The following is a 19,145-nucleotide window of genomic DNA, read 5'->3' as shown; positions in this document are numbered from 1 at the left end:
GGTAAGAGGTTAGGGACAGGTTTGGTGGTATGGGTAGGTTTAAGGGTGGGTTAAGGTGTAAGGGATGGGTCAACAGTGTAATTAATAAATGTAATTACAGAAATTAATTACAGATTTAATTACATGCAGGTATTTTAAAAAAAATATAAGTACAATGTAACAACATTTATGTACACAATAAGTGCATTTTATCAAAAGATTAATGTAAATGTAAGTACATAGCGTTAAGGCCACCTAATATAAAGTGGGACCCAATATCTTTCATTAGCTGGAAAAAAAGATGTTTTGACTGCTATATACATAATATTTAATGCTTGTTTTATACATGCAATGATGCCCATGATCACAGACAGACTCATAGAGTCATATAAGGAAAAAAAAAATAGCCACATTTAGCATGTTACAATGTTATAATTACAGACCTGGATCCAATGTCTAATGCAAATTTTTCTTGTGATCATCAATCAGTCCTTAAGAACAAGCAGAATAGCCTACATTTCTTAACATTTATAAATATTAGTAGGCCTATGTTTATTTTGTTTATGCTCTGTTTATTCCATTTAGTTTTTGTGTATACTTCATTTATATTTCATTTATTTGTTTCACGTGTATCTATTTATTCAAGCTCACTTGTGCTCCTATGTTTTTTTTTTATAATTTGTTTAAATATTTTTAAATATATGTTTGTTGAATGTGTTACAGTTAATACACATTCACACTTACATATTGAAACAGTAATTTTATGTGCTTTCTCTTCAGTCATCAAATTTCTATGACAGTTTTTTACACTAGTGGGTCCCATTTTCATTCACCATAGGGCCTACAGGCCGGCACTGTCGCGATGAACTAAGACAAGTGTCATTAATCTAATAACATTATGCATTAATGCCAACTCTGAATCTTGTAAAAAAATATGTAAATATTCCTTAATGCCACATTTGTGCTCTTCTGTGACATGCAAAGATGAAATGTTGATGCTGATTTCATTTGACTGGTAACTTATTCTTCCTGATTGTATCATATTATTTTAATGTAAAAATGGCACAACAAAAGTAAAAAACAAACAAAAAAAAAAAATTCAAGAAGTCAGAAATCGCCTTATAAAGGGAAGGTTAATTTGATCAGAAGGTGTTCCTACATTTTTTTTTCAGTAGCAGCACACAACATACAACAAATCTTTAATTTGGCCAAATCTAATTATCCAAGAAGGTTTAGAGAAAATATGAAATAAGTTTAATGTTATTGTAGTTTATAAAAGGTTTTATATAAGCCTTTAAATTTAATCGCTTACTAGCCCTAATATATATATATATATATATAATCAACTCAATCCAAGTCATCTCAGCCATCTTCAAAATATGACAAAAACGACACATCTCTTTCATCTTTATATCTTTATTTGACCCTCTAACTCTAGCCCTCTCTATTCTAATACTTTTTATCTATTTGTTTTCTTTTTTATTTATTTAGAAAAAACAAAAAACATTTGACTCTCTAACACTAAATAAACAGAACAAACTGAAACAGATTAAATCCAGAAGAGCTGTGGCAACTTCTCCAAGATGCTTGAAGAAACCTACCTGCAGCTTTTGCCCTAGGTACACTTGCACATAGTTTTTAGGTAGTTTTGCAAATAGGTCTCTTGAAGCATCTTGCAGACGTTGCCACAGTTCTTCTGGACTTAGTCTGTCTCAGTTTGTTCTGATTCTTCATGTCATTACAGACAGCCTGGGGTGCGTTTCCCAAAAGCATGGTTAGCTAACTATGGTGGTTAGGTCCATTGAACTCTATTGGTAACGACAGAACTTGCAACCATAGTTGGTTTTGGGAAACGCACCCCTGGATGATTATGCGATCAGATCTCTGTGTGGAGCACTGGTTGTTTTCAGACTCCTTGTGCAAACAAAAATCTAACTGCATTATTACAATTAATGGCAAAATTAATGTTTGGAAATGTAAACTGACATTTCCTACTGACACACTACAGCAAAAGATAGAAATAACTGATTTAAAACTATTTTTAACTGGTGAAAATACTAGTGTTCTAATAATTTTGGCCACCACTGTATATTTACATTGACAATGTAATAAAAGGTTATTCTGTTTATTAAAACCAAATATAAATCTCATCAGTTTAGACACACTACAGCAAACGAAAGTAATAACTGATTTAAAACCATTTTTTAGCTGGTGAAAATGCTAGTGTTATAATAATTTTGGCCACCACTGTATTTTAAATTTAAAAAGTAATAATAGGTTATTCTATTTATTGAAACCATATGTGACCCTGGATCACAAAACCAGTCATAAGGGTCAGTTTTTTTCATATATTTACAGTAGGAATTTCACAAAATATCTTCATGGAACATGATCTTTAGTTAATTTCCTAATGATTTTTGCCATAAAAGAAAAATCAATAATTTTGACCCATACAATGTATGTTTGGCTATTGCTACAAATATACCCCAGCCACTTAAGACTGGTTTTGTCGTCCAGGGTCACATATATAAATCTCACCAGTTTAGTGTTTTTAAGCTTTTTACATTTATTCCAAAATAATAACTCAAGGTGGTAACCATTTAAATAATACATTTTATTTATTGCCTTAGGCAATAGCAAGAGAGACGCGCGCTCTCGCTGTAACTTTACTTGATGTTGCTGTTGGACAGTTTTACTTTAGAAAAACGAGCGATTCATTAGTGCTAGTTTGTGCTATTAGTGCTGTTACTCTGAATAGAATAGCTGTACCTGCGGATTTGTGTCATAACCATTGCTATATTCCTTACTTATCTGTTTATAATACATAGCATATTCCACAATGCTTTATTCAGGGTTGATAAAGAGATTGTTTATGCATTACTTTTTATTTTGACTTGTGGGTCAATGGACAAAGACATCTTTCTAGTGCATGTTTACATAGAAAAAACAAAAACAAATGAAGCAGCAGAGTGGAACACAAAAACACATTTTGTGTGCTCTGTGAACTCAAACACAATGTACATGTAAAATGTTCATGCTTAACAATGTGTAATATGAAAGAGTAAATAAAAAGAGAAAATATATTCATTCAATTTAAGCAGAGGGAAATAATTAGAAGAAGAGCATGTACCAGTTCAAATAAGATACATTATGTATGAAATCCCCCACCTAAGGGGAAAAAATAAAAATAAAAAAAAAATAAAGCAAAAGAACTAAAAGAACTCCCTGCATTTGTATTGTCATGCAAGCCCTAGTCAAGTTGTTTGCACAGACCAATTTCCCCAATCAATTTTCCATGTGAAGATGAAATAAAATGGCAGAACACAATGTGACTTTAGGTAGTCTTTTTAACCACATGAATGAAATAACAGGGAACCTCTCCTTGCCCTGGGGTGTATTGCTTGAAGTCTCCATACACATTGTGCTCGCATTTTCCAAAAAACGATGCTCTTAAAATCTCCTTAAAACTGTCCAAACGATGGGGGTAGTATGACAGGCGGAATTTACTACAAGACAGAAAAGAAAACATCTTAATAACATCATGTATAATCAATTCCTGATACACACATACACACCTACACACCCACAACACTTATTTCATTTAAAATAGCAAGAGTTCAATAATAATAATAAAAAAAAAAACTCAAGTAGTGGGTATCAATAGAACCGTTAAGCATCTAGTTGTGTCTAACATCTAATAAGTCATGATTCTGGGTGTACTGGGTGGGCAACATATTAATTACAAATCCACAAGTATTATAACTACAGACTATTTTACACATACTAGTGGCCCCATAGCACACAAAATCTGATTAGTCATCGAACAAATTGTTTATAAATTTAAGGCTTTATCTTTTTATTATGATGTTGGCTTGAAAAATACTGAAATGCTATTTATGCGATTTAATATTCTTCTTCTTCTGATAAGCCCCGGTTCTACAGATGTGCTAAAGGGTGCTAAGCACCCTTAAAGAAGAAGTTCACTTCCAGAACAAAAATGTACAGATAATTTACTCACCCCCTGGTCATTCAAGGTGTTCATGTTAGTGCATTATCATCCTGATACATGGCACCTCCTTTGGGGTTCAATGTTTGAACCATTGGGTGCACACAGTCAAACTTCACACTCTGCTCTTACTGGCAGAATGTGCAATCAGTGAAGATTAACCACCAGGCTGCACAAATATAGCCATGAAACCTCAAACAATATATTGGGAGGTCATTCATGTCTTTATTTCTTTAGTCAATAAGAACTACAGTACTGTGCAAAAGTCTTAGGCCACTAGTATTTTCATCAGCTAAAAAATGGTTTAAAGTCAGTTAAAATCGGTCTTTTGCTGTATTGTGTGTCAGCAGGAAATATCAGATTACATTTCCAAACATTCATTTTGCCATTAATCGTAATAATCCAGTGAGATTTTTGTTTGCACAAGGAGTCTGACAACAGCGAGTGCTCTGCACAGAGATCTGATCTCATCATCATCCAGTCTGTCTGGAATGACATGGAGAAACAGAACAAACTCAGACAGACTAAATCCAGAAGAACTGTGACAAAGTCTCCAGGATGCTTCAAGAAACCTACCTGCAAAGCTGCAGCACTGTTAAAAGTTGTAGGCACTTGTGTAAAAATGCTGTAAAATGAGGATGCTGTCATAAATAGATTTTCTTTATCAATTACCTTCTATTAACTAAATAAAATCAACATTTGGTGCGACCATTCTTTGCGTTTACAGCAGCTTTTGCCCTAGGTGCACTTGCGCAAATTTTTTCAGGTAGCTTTGCAGAAAGGTCGTTTGAAGCATCTTGGAGACGTTGCCACAGTTCTTCTGGATTTACTCTGTTTCAGTTTGTTCTGTGTCTTCATGTCATTCCAGGAAGACTGGATGATGATGAGATTAGATCAGTGTGGAGCACTGGCTGTCGTCAGACTCCTTGTGCAAACAAAAATCTCACTAGATTATTACAATTAATGGCAAACAGAATGTTTGGAAATGTAAACCGATATTTTTTACTGACACGCTACAGCAAAAGATAGAAATAACTTACTTTAAACCATTTTTAAGCTGGTGAAAATACTAGTGGCCTAAAACTTTTGCACTGTACTGTATGTTTCTTGAGGAAAACATTTTTAGGAATGTTCTCCATATAGTGGACTTCAATGGTTGGTACCCCGAAGTGTGAACTTCCAAAATGCAGTTTAAATGCAGCTTCAAATCGCTCTAAATGATCCCAGCTGAGGAAGAAAGGTCTTATCTAGTGAAACAATCAGTCATTTTCTAAACAAATTGACAATTTATGTACTTTTTAACCTCAAATGCTCATTGTGTCTTGTCTCTGCAATGCACATGCATAATCTGTGCAATCCAGGTCAATACAGTTAGGGTATGTCGGAAAACTCCCATCTCGTTTTCTTCTTCAATGTCAAAATCGTCCTACATCGCTGTTTTACCTTTTTTTTTTTTTGTAGAGGGAGTTTGATCTTCTTTGTATCTTCACTTTGTAAACACTGGGTCAGTACTTCTGTAGCGATGTACGGCGATTTTGATGTTGGGGAAGAAAATGAGATGGGACATACCCTAACTGTATTGACCATTTTGAACCAGAAAAAAACTGACTTAGAAAAGACGAGCTTTTGAAGTTAAAAAGTATATAAATTGTCAATTTGTTTCTAAAATGACAGACTGTTTTGCAGGATAAGACCCTTCTTCCTCGGCTGGGATTGTTAAGAGCCATTTGAAGCTGCATTTAAACTGCATTTTAGAAGTTCAAACTTTGGGGCACCATTGAAGTCCACTAAATGGAGATAATTTCTGAAATGTTTTCCTCAAGAAACATAATTTCTTATCGACTGAAGAAAGAAAGACATGAATATCTTGGATGACAAGGGGGTGAGTAAATTATCTGTAAATTTTTGTTCTGGAAGCAAACTTTTTTAAACGAAATCAGTGCTTGAAGTGGGCCGGTACGCACCAGTACGCAGTACTGGCACTTCTGTATTTTAGCGTTCTGCGTACTGGCACTTTTTCGTGCGTACCGGCACTTCTGACATGTTGCCAGTACTCAGAGTCAAAGTGTCAGCATGTTAATTGGGGCATGGAGTACAAGCACTTCTTTTTTTCCCACTTCACTAAACAAAACTTCACTAAACAAAATCAATAGCACCCTCAGTTAAAGCTGTAATGATATCATTTAATTGCAGACTTGGCAAACTATTTAGTACATTATGGTTTGCACTCTTCAGATTGATTGCTATTTCAATGTGTTTTTCAGCGTAGAGCGATGGAGCTAATCACAGACGCATTTGTTGATTTCTTGAACCCAACAGCTATTCAGAGTCATTTATGTTAGAATCCACTCACTGCTCAAATCACCAGAGATTTTGTTCAGGTGTTGTGCTCAGCACAAATCATCTCATTATTAAGTGTAGATGCAAAGTAAATAAAAGATTCATTGTGAGATTCACACACACACATACATATACATATATATATATATATATATATATATATATATATATATATATATATACACATACATATACACACATACATGCATACATATACATAAATATATACATAATATATATATATATATATATATATATATATATATATATATATATATACACTACCGTTCAAAAGTTTGGGGTCAGTAAGACTTGTGATAGTCTTTAAAGAAGTCTCTTATGCTCATCAAGGCTGCATTTATTTGATTAAAAATATAGAAAAAAAACAGTAATATTGCAAAATGTTTTTACAATATAAAATGTTTCTTATTTTAACATACCTTAAAATAGAATTTATTCCTGTGATAAAAAGCTGAATTTTTATCAGCTGTTACTCCAGTCTTAAGTGTCACATGATCCTTCAGAAATCATTCTAATATGCGGATTTATTATTAGAATGATCAATGTTGGATAATATCAACAGTTGTGCTGCCAAATATTTTTTGGAACCTGTGATTTTTTTTTCAGGATTCTTTCATGAATAACAAGTTTAAAAAGTACAGTGTTTATTCAAAATATAAATATTTTATAACAATGTAAATTATTTATTATTAACTTTTAATAAACTTTTAATTATTAACTTAATACATCCTTGGTGAATAAAAGTATTAATTTCTTAAAAAAAAAAAAAAAAAAAAAAAAAAATGTACTGACCCCAAACTGACCCCGGTAGTGTATGTATGTATATATATATATATATATATATATATATATATATATATATATATATATATATATATATATATATATATATATATGTATACACATACACACATATATCTATATATATATATATATATATATATATATATTATATATACACCCCTCTATGGTATGTTCTAACCATGAAATATTTTTTCAAATAAGTTATTACATGAACACTTACTTACATAATACAAAACAAAACAGATTTTATTATTTTCTTTTCTATTTAATTTTTCTATTTTTTTATTTATTATTTTTTTTTTTTACATTAGATTTGTATACTCTGAACTCATGCAATCCAAAACTAAGTAGATCCCTATCATTTAACCTTCACTGAAGGCTAACGCATACAATGAAACTGAAACACCTGTTTTTAGAACACAATTAGTATGGTGTTGCGCCTCCTTTTGCGGCCAATACAACAACATTTTGTCTTGGAAATAACAAATACAAGTCCTGCACAGTAGCCAGAGGGATTTTGAGCCATTCTCCTCTTGCAGAACAGTGGCCAGGTCACTACATTATGCTGTTGCTGTTTCCTGACTCGCTCCTCCAAAACACCCCAAAGTGGCTAAATAATATTCAGATCTGGTGACTGTGCAGGCCATGGGAGATGTTCAACTTCAGTTTCATGTTCATCAAACCACTCTGTCACCAGTCTTGCTGTGTGTATTAGTGCATTATCATCCTGATACATGGCACCTCCTTCGGGTACAATGTTTGAACCATTGGGTGCACATAGTCAAACTTCACACTCTGCTCTTACTGGCAGAATGTGCAATCAGTGAAGATTAGCCACCAGGCTGCACAAATATAGCCATAAAACCTCAAACAGTATATTGGGCGGTCATTCACTTGCGCTGTTTGTGAAATTACAGCTCACATAAGGTTTTCGAATTACTTAAGTTATTTTAATGAAGAAATATGAATTGTACCTCACCTTCAGCATTATAATTGTTTTACCCGTGCTGAACAGTGCCTGAGCATGCCACTGCATCTCGTACCAAACCTCTCACGGCAGGTGCGTAATCAGCTTTAGATCGGTTTATGAGATCAGCCTTTTTAGAGACGCCGATCAAACATCCCCAAGGGATTATCGGCCGATAATATATATTGTCCAGTGTTTCAGTTTCAATGTCCAACCCCTGTACTTCAGCACTCTTCCTATTGGCCTTTCTGTAGAATACTGCTGTATAGAAATAATAATGGGTTGTTTATACATAAATACAACTATACTACAATAAACGCTTCAAATAAATAAATAACTGCAATCATATTATTGATGCCACTATCTATAAAAAATCCCAATGGCGAAATACGTTATGTCAATTCCACTGTGGTACAGCGTTGCTATATGTAAGTATAGGTAAGTAGGGACCATAGGCATCTTTCTTCGGGTTTTTTTAGAGCAGAGTCCTGCACAAGTCCCATGTGGTAAACCTGCACTTGCAGAACACCCATCCCCTTATCCGACAGCAGCACTAATTTAATTCTGTACCTGACCTGGCCAGTTTGACAAAGACTATAACCGCACACACATTAAATCTACTACATCAGTCATTTTAGCACATTCACTCTAAGCTGTATATGCGGCAGCTGGTCCTCCTAGCAGAATGAAAAACAAAACTTTTATTAAAAATTGTAAATACACTTTTACTCAAAATGTGAACAGATTATATACAGACATCAGGGAATGCTTCCTTTATGATCAAGCTGTCATTTACTTCAGATGTAACGCAATTGGCTACAATGCTGCACATCGCGTTGCAAATAGAAACCTTTTTTTTTACAGTCTTCAGACTACAGAGCATGAACACAAACATGCTGAGAGCATTTGAAAACAGCCTATCAGTGGGTATTGAATTGAGTCTATATAGTCTTAACTATTGGACCTGCAATCCGTCTATGCCTAGTGATTCCCAGACCTGTACCCGCACCGCAAAAAACAAACAAAAAAAAAATCTTTATGAATCTTTAATCTTTGATCTTTAATCAAAAACTTCTTAATATTTATTCTTATGAGATTTAAAATGATTTAATTAAGATTAAAGTAGAAATTTATAAATTATAAATTTATTCCCTTCTTGTGTGAGTATGAGATACTGGAAAATTGGAATGGAACATAGGCATCAGTGAGGTGTTGGACTAACCATATGCACAAAATGACCTAGTATTGTCATTTTGTACCTAAATCTTTCAACTGAGAGGCCACACCATGCATCTTTTATCTCTTTGTGTAGTTTAAGTGCCACTCAAAAGTTTTCACTGTGTACAGCATATCATTTTCACCATGTAACACCAAATTACTTTTTTAGACCAATAATTCTAATGTGTGCCTTCATTTAGGAAATTTGTCCAATATTGTATACACAATATGTGTCAGAAGCCTACATTTTGGTCGAGTTCAACATGCAGGACAACAGAATAAAATGGTGACAACAAACACCACTGAATCAGTGAACGTGAGAATCAGCTATTAGTTCACATGTGGCAATATCTGAATGCTTCAGCATGACATACCATAACACTGAGTTATTAGAAATGTACTCTAAGTGATGTGGTGAATATCATTACATGAGTTAAAAAAAAACAAAAACAACAAAAAAAAAACAACAGCAAAAAAACCCTGCTGAATCATTTCTGAAACCAGTTCACTGAAACTTATGAACCTATTCGCAGAAATGAAGCAAGTTTCCAAACACTATTAGCTCCTTACTGGATCGCTTCTCCTTGATGGAATCAAATCCAAGCCCTACCGTCATTGCTAGTCCTGAGAGACTATTCACACAGAATGCATTTTTGCCTTTTTGAGCGGACCTCACACTTGGAACAGAGATTTCTTTAACCAGATGGTTAAGAAAGAAAAGGTTACAAAAATCATGTTGTGGTTACACAAGTGGACAAGTTAAATTATTAAAAAAAAAAGAACGAAATACTGAATCATGCAAACATTCTGAGAAAAATAAATAAATAAAAATGTATTTAAAAATTAATATTACCAAGCTATCTAATGTTAAAGAATGAAATGAAAAAAATAATGAAGTGTTAATTTAATTAAACAGGCCAGTAGGACAGTAAAGGGAACTTTCTGCTGACCAGAATAAAATGTCCAGGATCTTAAACAATAAACTTTGATGTATATAAAGTAAGATGCCTAAGACAGTGATACAGGGATACAGGAAGGGCAGCTGTGTCTTGGTGGAAGAGTGGGGTAACATCTTAAAGCAAGAACCGACTAATCTGGTGGAGTCCATGAGGATGAAATACACTGTAGTCTAGTGGTCACACCAGATACAGACTGCTACATTTGTTACTGACCCCCTGAGAAAAGTAAATTTTACTGCACAACTATAGTTAAACACACACACACACACACACACACACACAGTTGTGCTCATAAGTTTACATACCCCTTGCCGAACATGCAAAATGTTAATATTTTAACAAAATAAGAGGAATCATGAAAATTGCATGTTATTTTCATTAAGAAATATTAAGATTCAGGGGTATGGACATTTTTTAACAGGGTAAATTTTATACATTCAGTTATTATTTTGTCTTGTAGAGTATATATAAACTCCTGTTGTGTGAAATAGTTTATTCAGGACAGTACTGTAATATCTTTTTGTATCGCAATACTTATCCTGGTATAGTGCTGTATGGTATCGTGATAACCCTAACATACAGTACGGTGAAAAAGTGTTTGCCCCCTTCTGATTTTTTGTACATCCATGTTCTAGTTAATAATCTATAGAGTAATCTATAATTACATCCTAATCACTACTCAAAAGTTGACCCCACCAGAGTACCTTGTATCAGGCGGTCACAGTACCTTGTATCAGGCGGAGTCTGAACGTCCTCTGGTTGAGGCAGTACCAGAGTGTAGTCCAGTGTGATCATATGAGGCTTGCTATTAACCCACAGCACTGAAGTGGAGATGTCCTGTTTCAGGTCACTCTGAAAAACAAGCCCTGATTTTTTTCATATTTCATCATAATTTCTAGACTTTGACACAGGCACAAATCAAGAGAACGTCAACTTTAATGGCTGTTCGAACACATGACCATATGAGTGTGTAGACTACTAAAGCAATCTGGTCTAATGCATTTACACCTGTCTTTAGTGTTGCCCACTTGTGGTCAGTAGTGTTGCTTTCGTCAACGAAAATTGTGACTAAATATCGTCGTCAACGAACCTTTATCACGAGACGAAAACAAGACGAGACGCAACGTAAATGCTGGTCGTGTGACGGCTGCGTCCGAAAGCTCTAAAATGCTGCATTCCAAGGCAGGAAGGCATCAAGGCATGTCTGAATTCTAATTCTGCTTCACTTCCTGTCTCCGGAGGTACCTTCTTCTGATGGAATTTTGAAGGCAGCATAGATGTATCCTTCGCTGCCTTCGATTTCCCACAATCCTGTGCGTGTGCGCCATATAGGCTATATAAATAAAGATATTCTGGTGAAATTAAACTTGTTACTTTAAATAATAGATGAGATCTTGACCATGATATACTTTATGAATCGTAATAGTGTAAAAAGCATAATAATATTTTTTTGTAATAATAGTATTTAGTAAAATGTTAAAAGGGTTCAAATGAGTAGTGAATAAGAATAATATTTAAAATATACTACCAATAATAACGAAACAGCCACTAATAACAATGACCTGTTCTGCAATATTACTTGCATCAGTGCTTTTATTTTTTCAAGCAAAAAGTAGCTGGCATTCTCAGTCGTCCTCTCCGACACACAGACCTTCGTTGGGTAATGACATTGAGGTCTTCATGTATTATTTAAGCATTTATATATAGCTGTATAAGATTGTTTCTCTACAAAATCTACAACTTAACGGTTAGGTAACCTAGCAACGGCGTCACGTTCTGCTGCCTCTGAAGTCTGTCTGAAACTGTTTCTAGAGTTTCCTTCGCAGCCTTCGAAGTCACTGCCTGATAAGGCACCGAGGCAGCAAGTCAGCTGACTAGGCTTTCGGACGCAGCCGATGACTATAATTAAATGTATAATGCAATAAAAACGAGACTAAATGTGGTTTACAAAATAAAAACTATGCTAAAATGTCTCTTTATTTTCGTTGACCAAAACGAGACGAAACGAAATGTTATAACGTTATTTCGGTTTGTTTAGTCGCGTTATTATTATTATTATTTTGCAGTATTTCTGAAGTGGGTTGCATCAAGTCGCACTGCGCAGACGCAGGCGACGTCACTTCCTCAAGCCCCACTCGCGAACCGGGGGGATTATAGGCCTGAAATTACAATTATTAAGACTATTAGACAGTTATGTACCGTTATCAGCACATGTTGAAGTAGATTCGTGTCTGAGAGAATATGCGCCGTATTGCAGTGTTAGAAAACTCTGTCAGTTATTTTTTACTTTCACTTTCTATATAGTGAATTGTAAAGTTAAAACTGAAGTTAAGACGTTCACCGGCATAACTATTGCACAAAGTTTGATATCCATTGGCTCGCCTTCATGGTTTAAAACAGAAATACTTCCAATATAGCGACGTAACCGCAAACTCCCATGCGTATGCATCTTAAACGCAGGGAGAGGTGAAAGAGGAATCAACTCGGTATGCCGCTCTGTCTGAAACACGTCGTTGTGTTTGCTTCGGGTGTATGCGAGAACAGCGGGCAAGTAACGAATCGAGTTCTGTTTCGTTAATTCTTCTTGTGGTTTTAAATAGCTTGAACGTGTAAATTGGCAAATTAACCTGCGAAATCACATGCTGAACGGTGGGGTTTTGACCTGGTCCGTACGCATCACGGATCGACTGCGATCCGTTTAAGCCCTGATAGGCCATATGACAGATCAGAGCCAATGCTTCAGGGAAATTGCTTTGCAATGGCAGACTCCAGGGAAAGTTTTGTGTTCACCGTCTGACACACACCAATCACGTGCGCATATTTGTATCTTGACTATACTACTAGGTACTTATACTATATTGACTGGGTTAAATAGAAGTGCATTACTAAAAATAGACTAAAATACAATTTTCATTGACTAAAACTAGAATAATGTCATCAGTTTTTGTCGACTAAAACTAGACTAAAATGTCATCAGTTTTCCTCGACTAAAACTAGACGAAAATAAAAGAGTATGAACGTGACTAAAACTAATAAAAACTAAAATGACAGCTTTATACAAAGACTAGACTAAAACTAAAATTAAAACAGGCTGCCAAAAACAACACTAGTGGTCAGATCGACAAAAAAATTAATACCAGATGTAAACAGGGCCTAAAGGAGTAATCTATTAAACACATTTTTCAAACTGTGGCTGTAATGTAAATGAAACACTATTGGCTATTTTTACAAAAGGGTAACACACGCAACATGTCTTGCCTCAACTTTCTGTTTCACTGCAAATTAGGTCAGCACACCTCAGTGGGCCTATAACTACCTTATAGTAAATATTCTTTCCTTGGGGTGCTTGGCCAGTCTCAAGGATGTAATCATAATTACGGTGGTCAATGATTAGGATCCCTCCAGGTTTCACCATGCTGGCTATGTTTTGTAAGGCAAGCTTCTGATCACTCTGGTCCCCTGTGAGATATGAGAAAGTAGTTTAATTGATAAATTCGTAGAAATAAGCTATTTTGCTTTGGTATTCTTACCTTTGAAGTCTGGTAAATGAGCAAACGAATTGCCCAGACAGATCACTGCATCAAACCCATCTCCAGGTTTTTTAACATCATCTGGTAATGTTAGCCAGTTGGCCTCCTCAATTACTGAAATAAAAAGACCAGACCATGAAGAAACATTTAGCTGATTCTCGCATAACAGTAAAATCTCCCCTTACCCCAGTTATCGAAGGCGGGTTCTTTTCTCCTCTCCCATCTCTCTTTAAGAGCATATTTGAGCATTTTGTCACTGGCATCCACACTAACCACCTTGAATCCCTCTTCTACCAACATGATGGAATCCACCCTTATAAAAAACAAACAAACAAAAAAACAACAACTCATATTAGAGGAATATATTGGTCTTTCTTGGTGGTATTGACCAGAGTAATTATATATATATATATATAAAAAACAACCTGTTTATTTGCATATGGGGATCTATATGCAGCAATTTCTGGAAAAATCTTAATGTGTATTGATTACAACTCTTTAGCATTTTATTCTGAGGAGTGATAAAGAGACAACAATAAAATGTTTTTTTTTTTTTTTTTTTTTTTTCTTTTTGAGTTTAACCCACAGGTATTCCTTACTTGGGTCACACAACTCCTTGGTGGTCAAAGATGACCAGACACCTTACGTGTAATATTTTATTAACTAAATAAATGTATTGTATTTTAGATCAATTATATATTTATTTATTATTATGAAAAGAGTTTTGGTTTGAAATAATATTTAGGCAATAATTCTGATCCATTAATGGCCATTTAAGACATTTTTTTTCTAACATGTTTATTATTTATACTACAATTAATGTAGTATTTAAGGTTAAAATACAGAAAAAAAAGGTTTTATGAATTCCAATGCAAAGAAGAAAATTAGAGGCATCTGGTGGCTAGAAAAATAATATCCATATGTAATGCCATGGTTTAACCACCAGATGCTTAGTTGCTCAAAAGAGTATTGTCGATCATAAGTACTTTTTTTAAGTTTTGTATTTTAATATTTATTTATTTATTTATACAGGGCAACCTTGCATTCAGTGAAACACTACACCATTACTGACTAGATTCTTAAGAATTTCTGATTTCTGAGGCAACTAATACATTAAAAACGTTAATGCAGTAATTTCATCAATGTACAAGCAAGTGTATTTGAGAAACACTAAACTGAATGGAGTTCAATGCTGGAACTGTTGGTTGTTTGTAAATACTGGTTGCTCCACTTTTGTTCCACTTTTTTTTCTTCCAAGTAAACCAAAAAGCATGGCTAATTAATTTAATTCATACAATTTTACCTACTTAACAATTGATAATTTTTACATCTATGAAATGTTTCATTTTTTGAAATTTTGTTTTATAATTTAAATTCATTTTTTCTTTACATTTATGATTTAATACAAATTTATTATAAAAACAGTGGTAATCAAATCAAAATTTATCACTAGACCCTTTGCACAGACTGTGTTCATGCATTTTAAAGATAACCAGTATCGTAGATCCTGTTTGTACAAGCTTTTATTTTTTTTTTCCATTTAAAAAAAAAAAAAAAAAAAAAAAATAATAATAATAATAATAATAATAATAATAATAATAATCACACTTATACACTTATAACACTATACTCCATATTATATTACCTTTGGATGAAACTACAAACAAATAGTTAAAGCTACTCTAAGGGTGTTTCTAATACAGCAGCTTTGGGAGTGACTATATTTTACATTGTTCTTATATCAATCTCTCTCTATTTTTAACTCTTTTTGAAAGCTGTGTGTTTTTCTTTTGCTATTTGATCAAATGGATATGCAAAAACTATATATTGGATGTAGTCTCCTGTTCACCTCTACAGAAGTTAATCCAACTATGATGACTTCTGCTTCTGAGAAACACAGAAATGTAAAAAGGGTCCATTATACTTTATTTTTTGGCAAAACAAAAGAAAAATTATTATGTTAATTATTTCTTTAAAGTATCATTTTAATAATTGTATTATTTATTTATTTATTAACTTTATTAACTTGAGCATTCTACTGTACTATAGTAAAACATTTTATTATTTTGACAGGTTGTCATGCACACATTTGAAATTCTTTGTGATACAATTATACAAGTGCTTTATCAAATGAAATGGTGAAATGCTAGTGAAGTGACTCTCAGAGCAGCTCTGGAGATGATGTTCATGTCCTTATATAGTGACACAGCAAATGCTAAAAACTTCATGAGTATCACGTATACTTCAGTATGTGTAGTAGAGAAACTGTGCCATTCATTCACACAGAGAAATTCAGATAGCAGTCTTTTTGTGCTTTAATATTCACATACTCTAATCTATTGACTAATCTATAATCTATTCCATTCTATCTAAACTATTTGAGAACCCCTGCTCTAAATGCTCTAAAGCACTTTCATGAATTGCCTAAATAACAATGTTTTTGTTCTACCTATTATAACTTGACAACTTTCAGCACACCTAGATGCAGAGATTTATTTAGAGTCAGGTTTATTTATTTATTTATTTATTCTACTTTTTAGGGCTGTCAGGGCTGTAGGGATAACTGAAATAAAGAGAACAGAATGACACAGTTATAATGACAAAATGGAATAAAGCTAAATATATATAATGGTGGGAATATTTAATCAATTTTAAGGAAACTCACAATCCTTGGCAGTTCTACATTTTACATTAAATTGCATGCAAAAAAAAAAAGTTTTAATTTAAAGCATACATTTAATAAAAGCAGAAAACAGATTGATGCATGTATTTGTCAAGTCTTTCTCTTCTGTTACACATATTGAGCTTTGCAGTTTTTCACTGAAAGAGTACTGACACCATTAAATCATAATAGGCATTTTTAATAGAATGTTGCAGTATTTATTATAATTTATTCAAAGAAATATTTTTCTTTTCTTGTTTTCTTCTTCTTTTTTTTTTTTTTTTTTACGTTCTCTTGTATTCCCCTTGTAACAAAATTTATTTTCTGACATATATACTGGTGTGAAGGCTGGGAAATAAGAACGTCCAATGGCTAGATGAGTTTCAGTCCCTCCCCTCCAGCAACTTCTTACTCCACATCTAACTGCAAACTTGCATTCAGATCTGCCTCCATTTAGTTTGCAAAACAACTTTTTTAAATTCAATAAATAAGGTCCCGACCTATATTTCTTGTACTAGAAGATCTTTTAATTTGGATATACATCGCATTAGAGAAGAAAAGTCGGATAAGTTCATTTCATGCTGACTTTAAACATATAATTTACTGTTTAAATTGGTGTGTGGTTAAATATCTGCTACAGACATCCCTGTGTGGAAAATAAAATGTCTGGGTTGGAGTTCATCTAAATGGAAAACAGGTCTTGTTAGTTATGCCGAGTTAACAATTGTGCATAAAGACACTCCCCCAAATACAGCTACTACACAGCACTGGCCAGCAGCAGCAGATATTATTAGACAAGTTAGTGTGTCCATGTTTCATTGGCAGGGAGCAGATGTTTAAGTGGGTCATATATTGTACAAAAATCTGAACTGTCTGTCACTACCTCACCACAAATAAATCCAGTTTTTATCCATTTATTTATTTTTTGCAGAGGTATGACTTATTACCTCTTTATGCCATACAAAACATATTTTTAAAATAAAATCATGACGGTACACAGATTTTTGGCAGTCAAATATAAATGCCAGTATCTATCTATCTATCTATCTATCTATCTATCTATCTATCTGTCTACACACACACACACACACACACACACACACACACACACACACCCTGCCAGACACAAATAACACAAGCAGACATAACTCTTGCTGCAACACAGCTTTTGTGCAGTTCAGCTACAATGACTCAGACCAACCACATGACTCAGATTTCTGAGAGGTGGCGTTAGGTGAACCACAAAGCAACCAGTCTGGACTAAACTCCATAAGGCTAAATTATTTGTGCAGCCATAAAAATCTTTGAATCTTAGAAGTTATTACTATAATTATTATTTAATTTAGATCATACCCTGTTCCGCAGGCTACATCCAGCACTTTCTGAACCTCATGTTTTCTTAACAGGGACAGCACCCAGCTCTTGTACTCCTCTGTCCTGCTCCGAGTGTCTCCGATGTACAGCTGCCACACTTTCGCTGCTTTACCGTCGGCATACTGATCAGGAAGACCAACTACACCTACACCGAGAGAGCGTGTACGGTAAACACTGTCCACCATATTGAATTACCACGCCACGTGAACTGTTCGTCTTCCGGACTTAAATGAGTCTCCTGTCTTCTCTTATTTGAGTTTCTTATTCATGCTTACAACGTCAATGTTGACATTTATATTGCGTCCGTGTTGAAACAGAAACTTTTGACCAATCGGATGCGTGAACACTCTCACGCCTACATTTCTATTGGCCGAGACTTGTGATGACGTGTCAAGGCTGGAAGATACACATCAGACCTGTGTTTCGTCAGATTTTTAAAAGGTTAAAGATTAAATGTCAGGAAAAGTGTGATTGATATGATAATGTTGGAAATGGTGGACATATGTCGAATCGTGGGCATTAAGACCTAAAAGATTTGATACTTTGCTTCTGAAGTTCAAAGTAAAGTAAAAACCTGTCGTTGAGTTGTTGGCAAATGTATTTTTTTTTTTTTGTCAGTGAATAAATAAATAAATAAATCGAACACTATAAAGCACTTATACGAATAACATAGATTTGTGCTCGAGGCTTAGTCACTAGACTACAAGTTATTAAATTGCTTATTAAATTCATTAAGCTGCTGTTATATTTTTTGTAACTGTTAAACTCCAGTCATAAAAATGTATTTATTTTCCTAATGCCCAAAATGCAGCATAGACAAAGTCTGCACTCAGCACAAAAACTGACTTGCATTCTTGAACAGATAATCTCTTTCCACCCCCTCACCTCTCTTGTACTCAGTGACCAGTGTGAACACTCATTCAATAGAAAATAGTTGTCAAGACCTTTATTTATATAGCACATTATACAATAAAGATAGTTTAAAAGAATCTTTACAGTTATACACACAAAAATAAAGAAAATAGTGCTTCGGCGATGCAAACAAAATTAAATTCTGCTGTAAAGCACCTCTAAAAAGATAATAGTAAACAGTCATTATTCAGCTGAAATCAGTTCATTGTTGATTCAGTTCGGTCTGAAAAATATATGAAGTCCACCAATTATGAAATTATTTAAATTCATCTATAAGGCAGCTCTAAGAAAACAGTGATATCATCTTCCAGCTTTCCACTGGATGTTGGATGTAAATTAACTGGCCACCCTATCCAGTGTAGTACTCCATCAA

At 34.1% G+C, this 19,145-nt stretch overlaps 1 protein-coding gene across 1 annotated transcript; it reads right to left on the bottom strand.

The window, feature by feature from the left end:
* Positions 1-2,845: 2,845 nt before the first annotated feature.
* On the bottom strand, positions 2,846-18,145 carry gnmt (glycine N-methyltransferase). Its single transcript, XM_051133134.1, has 6 exons — positions 17,840-18,145; positions 14,010-14,137; positions 13,825-13,938; positions 13,611-13,753; positions 11,022-11,146; positions 2,846-3,485 (listed from the first exon to the last, which is right to left on the bottom strand). The coding sequence occupies exons 1-6, from the start codon at positions 18,043-18,045 to the stop codon at positions 3,314-3,316; spliced, it is 888 nt and encodes a 295-aa protein (XP_050989091.1). The 5' UTR covers positions 18,046-18,145; the 3' UTR covers positions 2,846-3,313.
* Positions 18,146-19,145: the final 1,000 nt, after the last annotated feature.

This window comes from Labeo rohita, chromosome 17 (assembly GCF_022985175.1).
Source record: "Labeo rohita strain BAU-BD-2019 chromosome 17, IGBB_LRoh.1.0, whole genome shotgun sequence".
Taxonomy (NCBI): Eukaryota; Metazoa; Chordata; class Actinopteri; order Cypriniformes; family Cyprinidae; genus Labeo; species Labeo rohita.
The sequence above is the reverse complement of the archived record's forward strand: the minus strand, read 5'-3'. Positions and strand labels throughout refer to the sequence as shown.

What these genes read in the sequence shown, in the direction of transcription:
- gnmt (XM_051133134.1), bottom strand. Translation starts at nt 18,045, where the DNA reads ATGGTGGACAGTGTTTACCGTACACGCTCTCTCGGTGTAGGTGTAGTT. An exon ending in ACCCGCCTTCGATAACTGGG is followed by an intron (nt 13,939 to 14,009) that starts GTAAGGGGAGAT and finishes TTTTTATTTCAG; the next exon opens with TAATTGAGGAGGCCAACTGG. An exon ending in GAAAGAATATTTACTATAAG is followed by an intron (nt 11,147 to 13,610) that starts GTAGTTATAGGC and finishes CTTGTTTTTCAG; the next exon opens with AGTGACCTGAAACAGGACAT.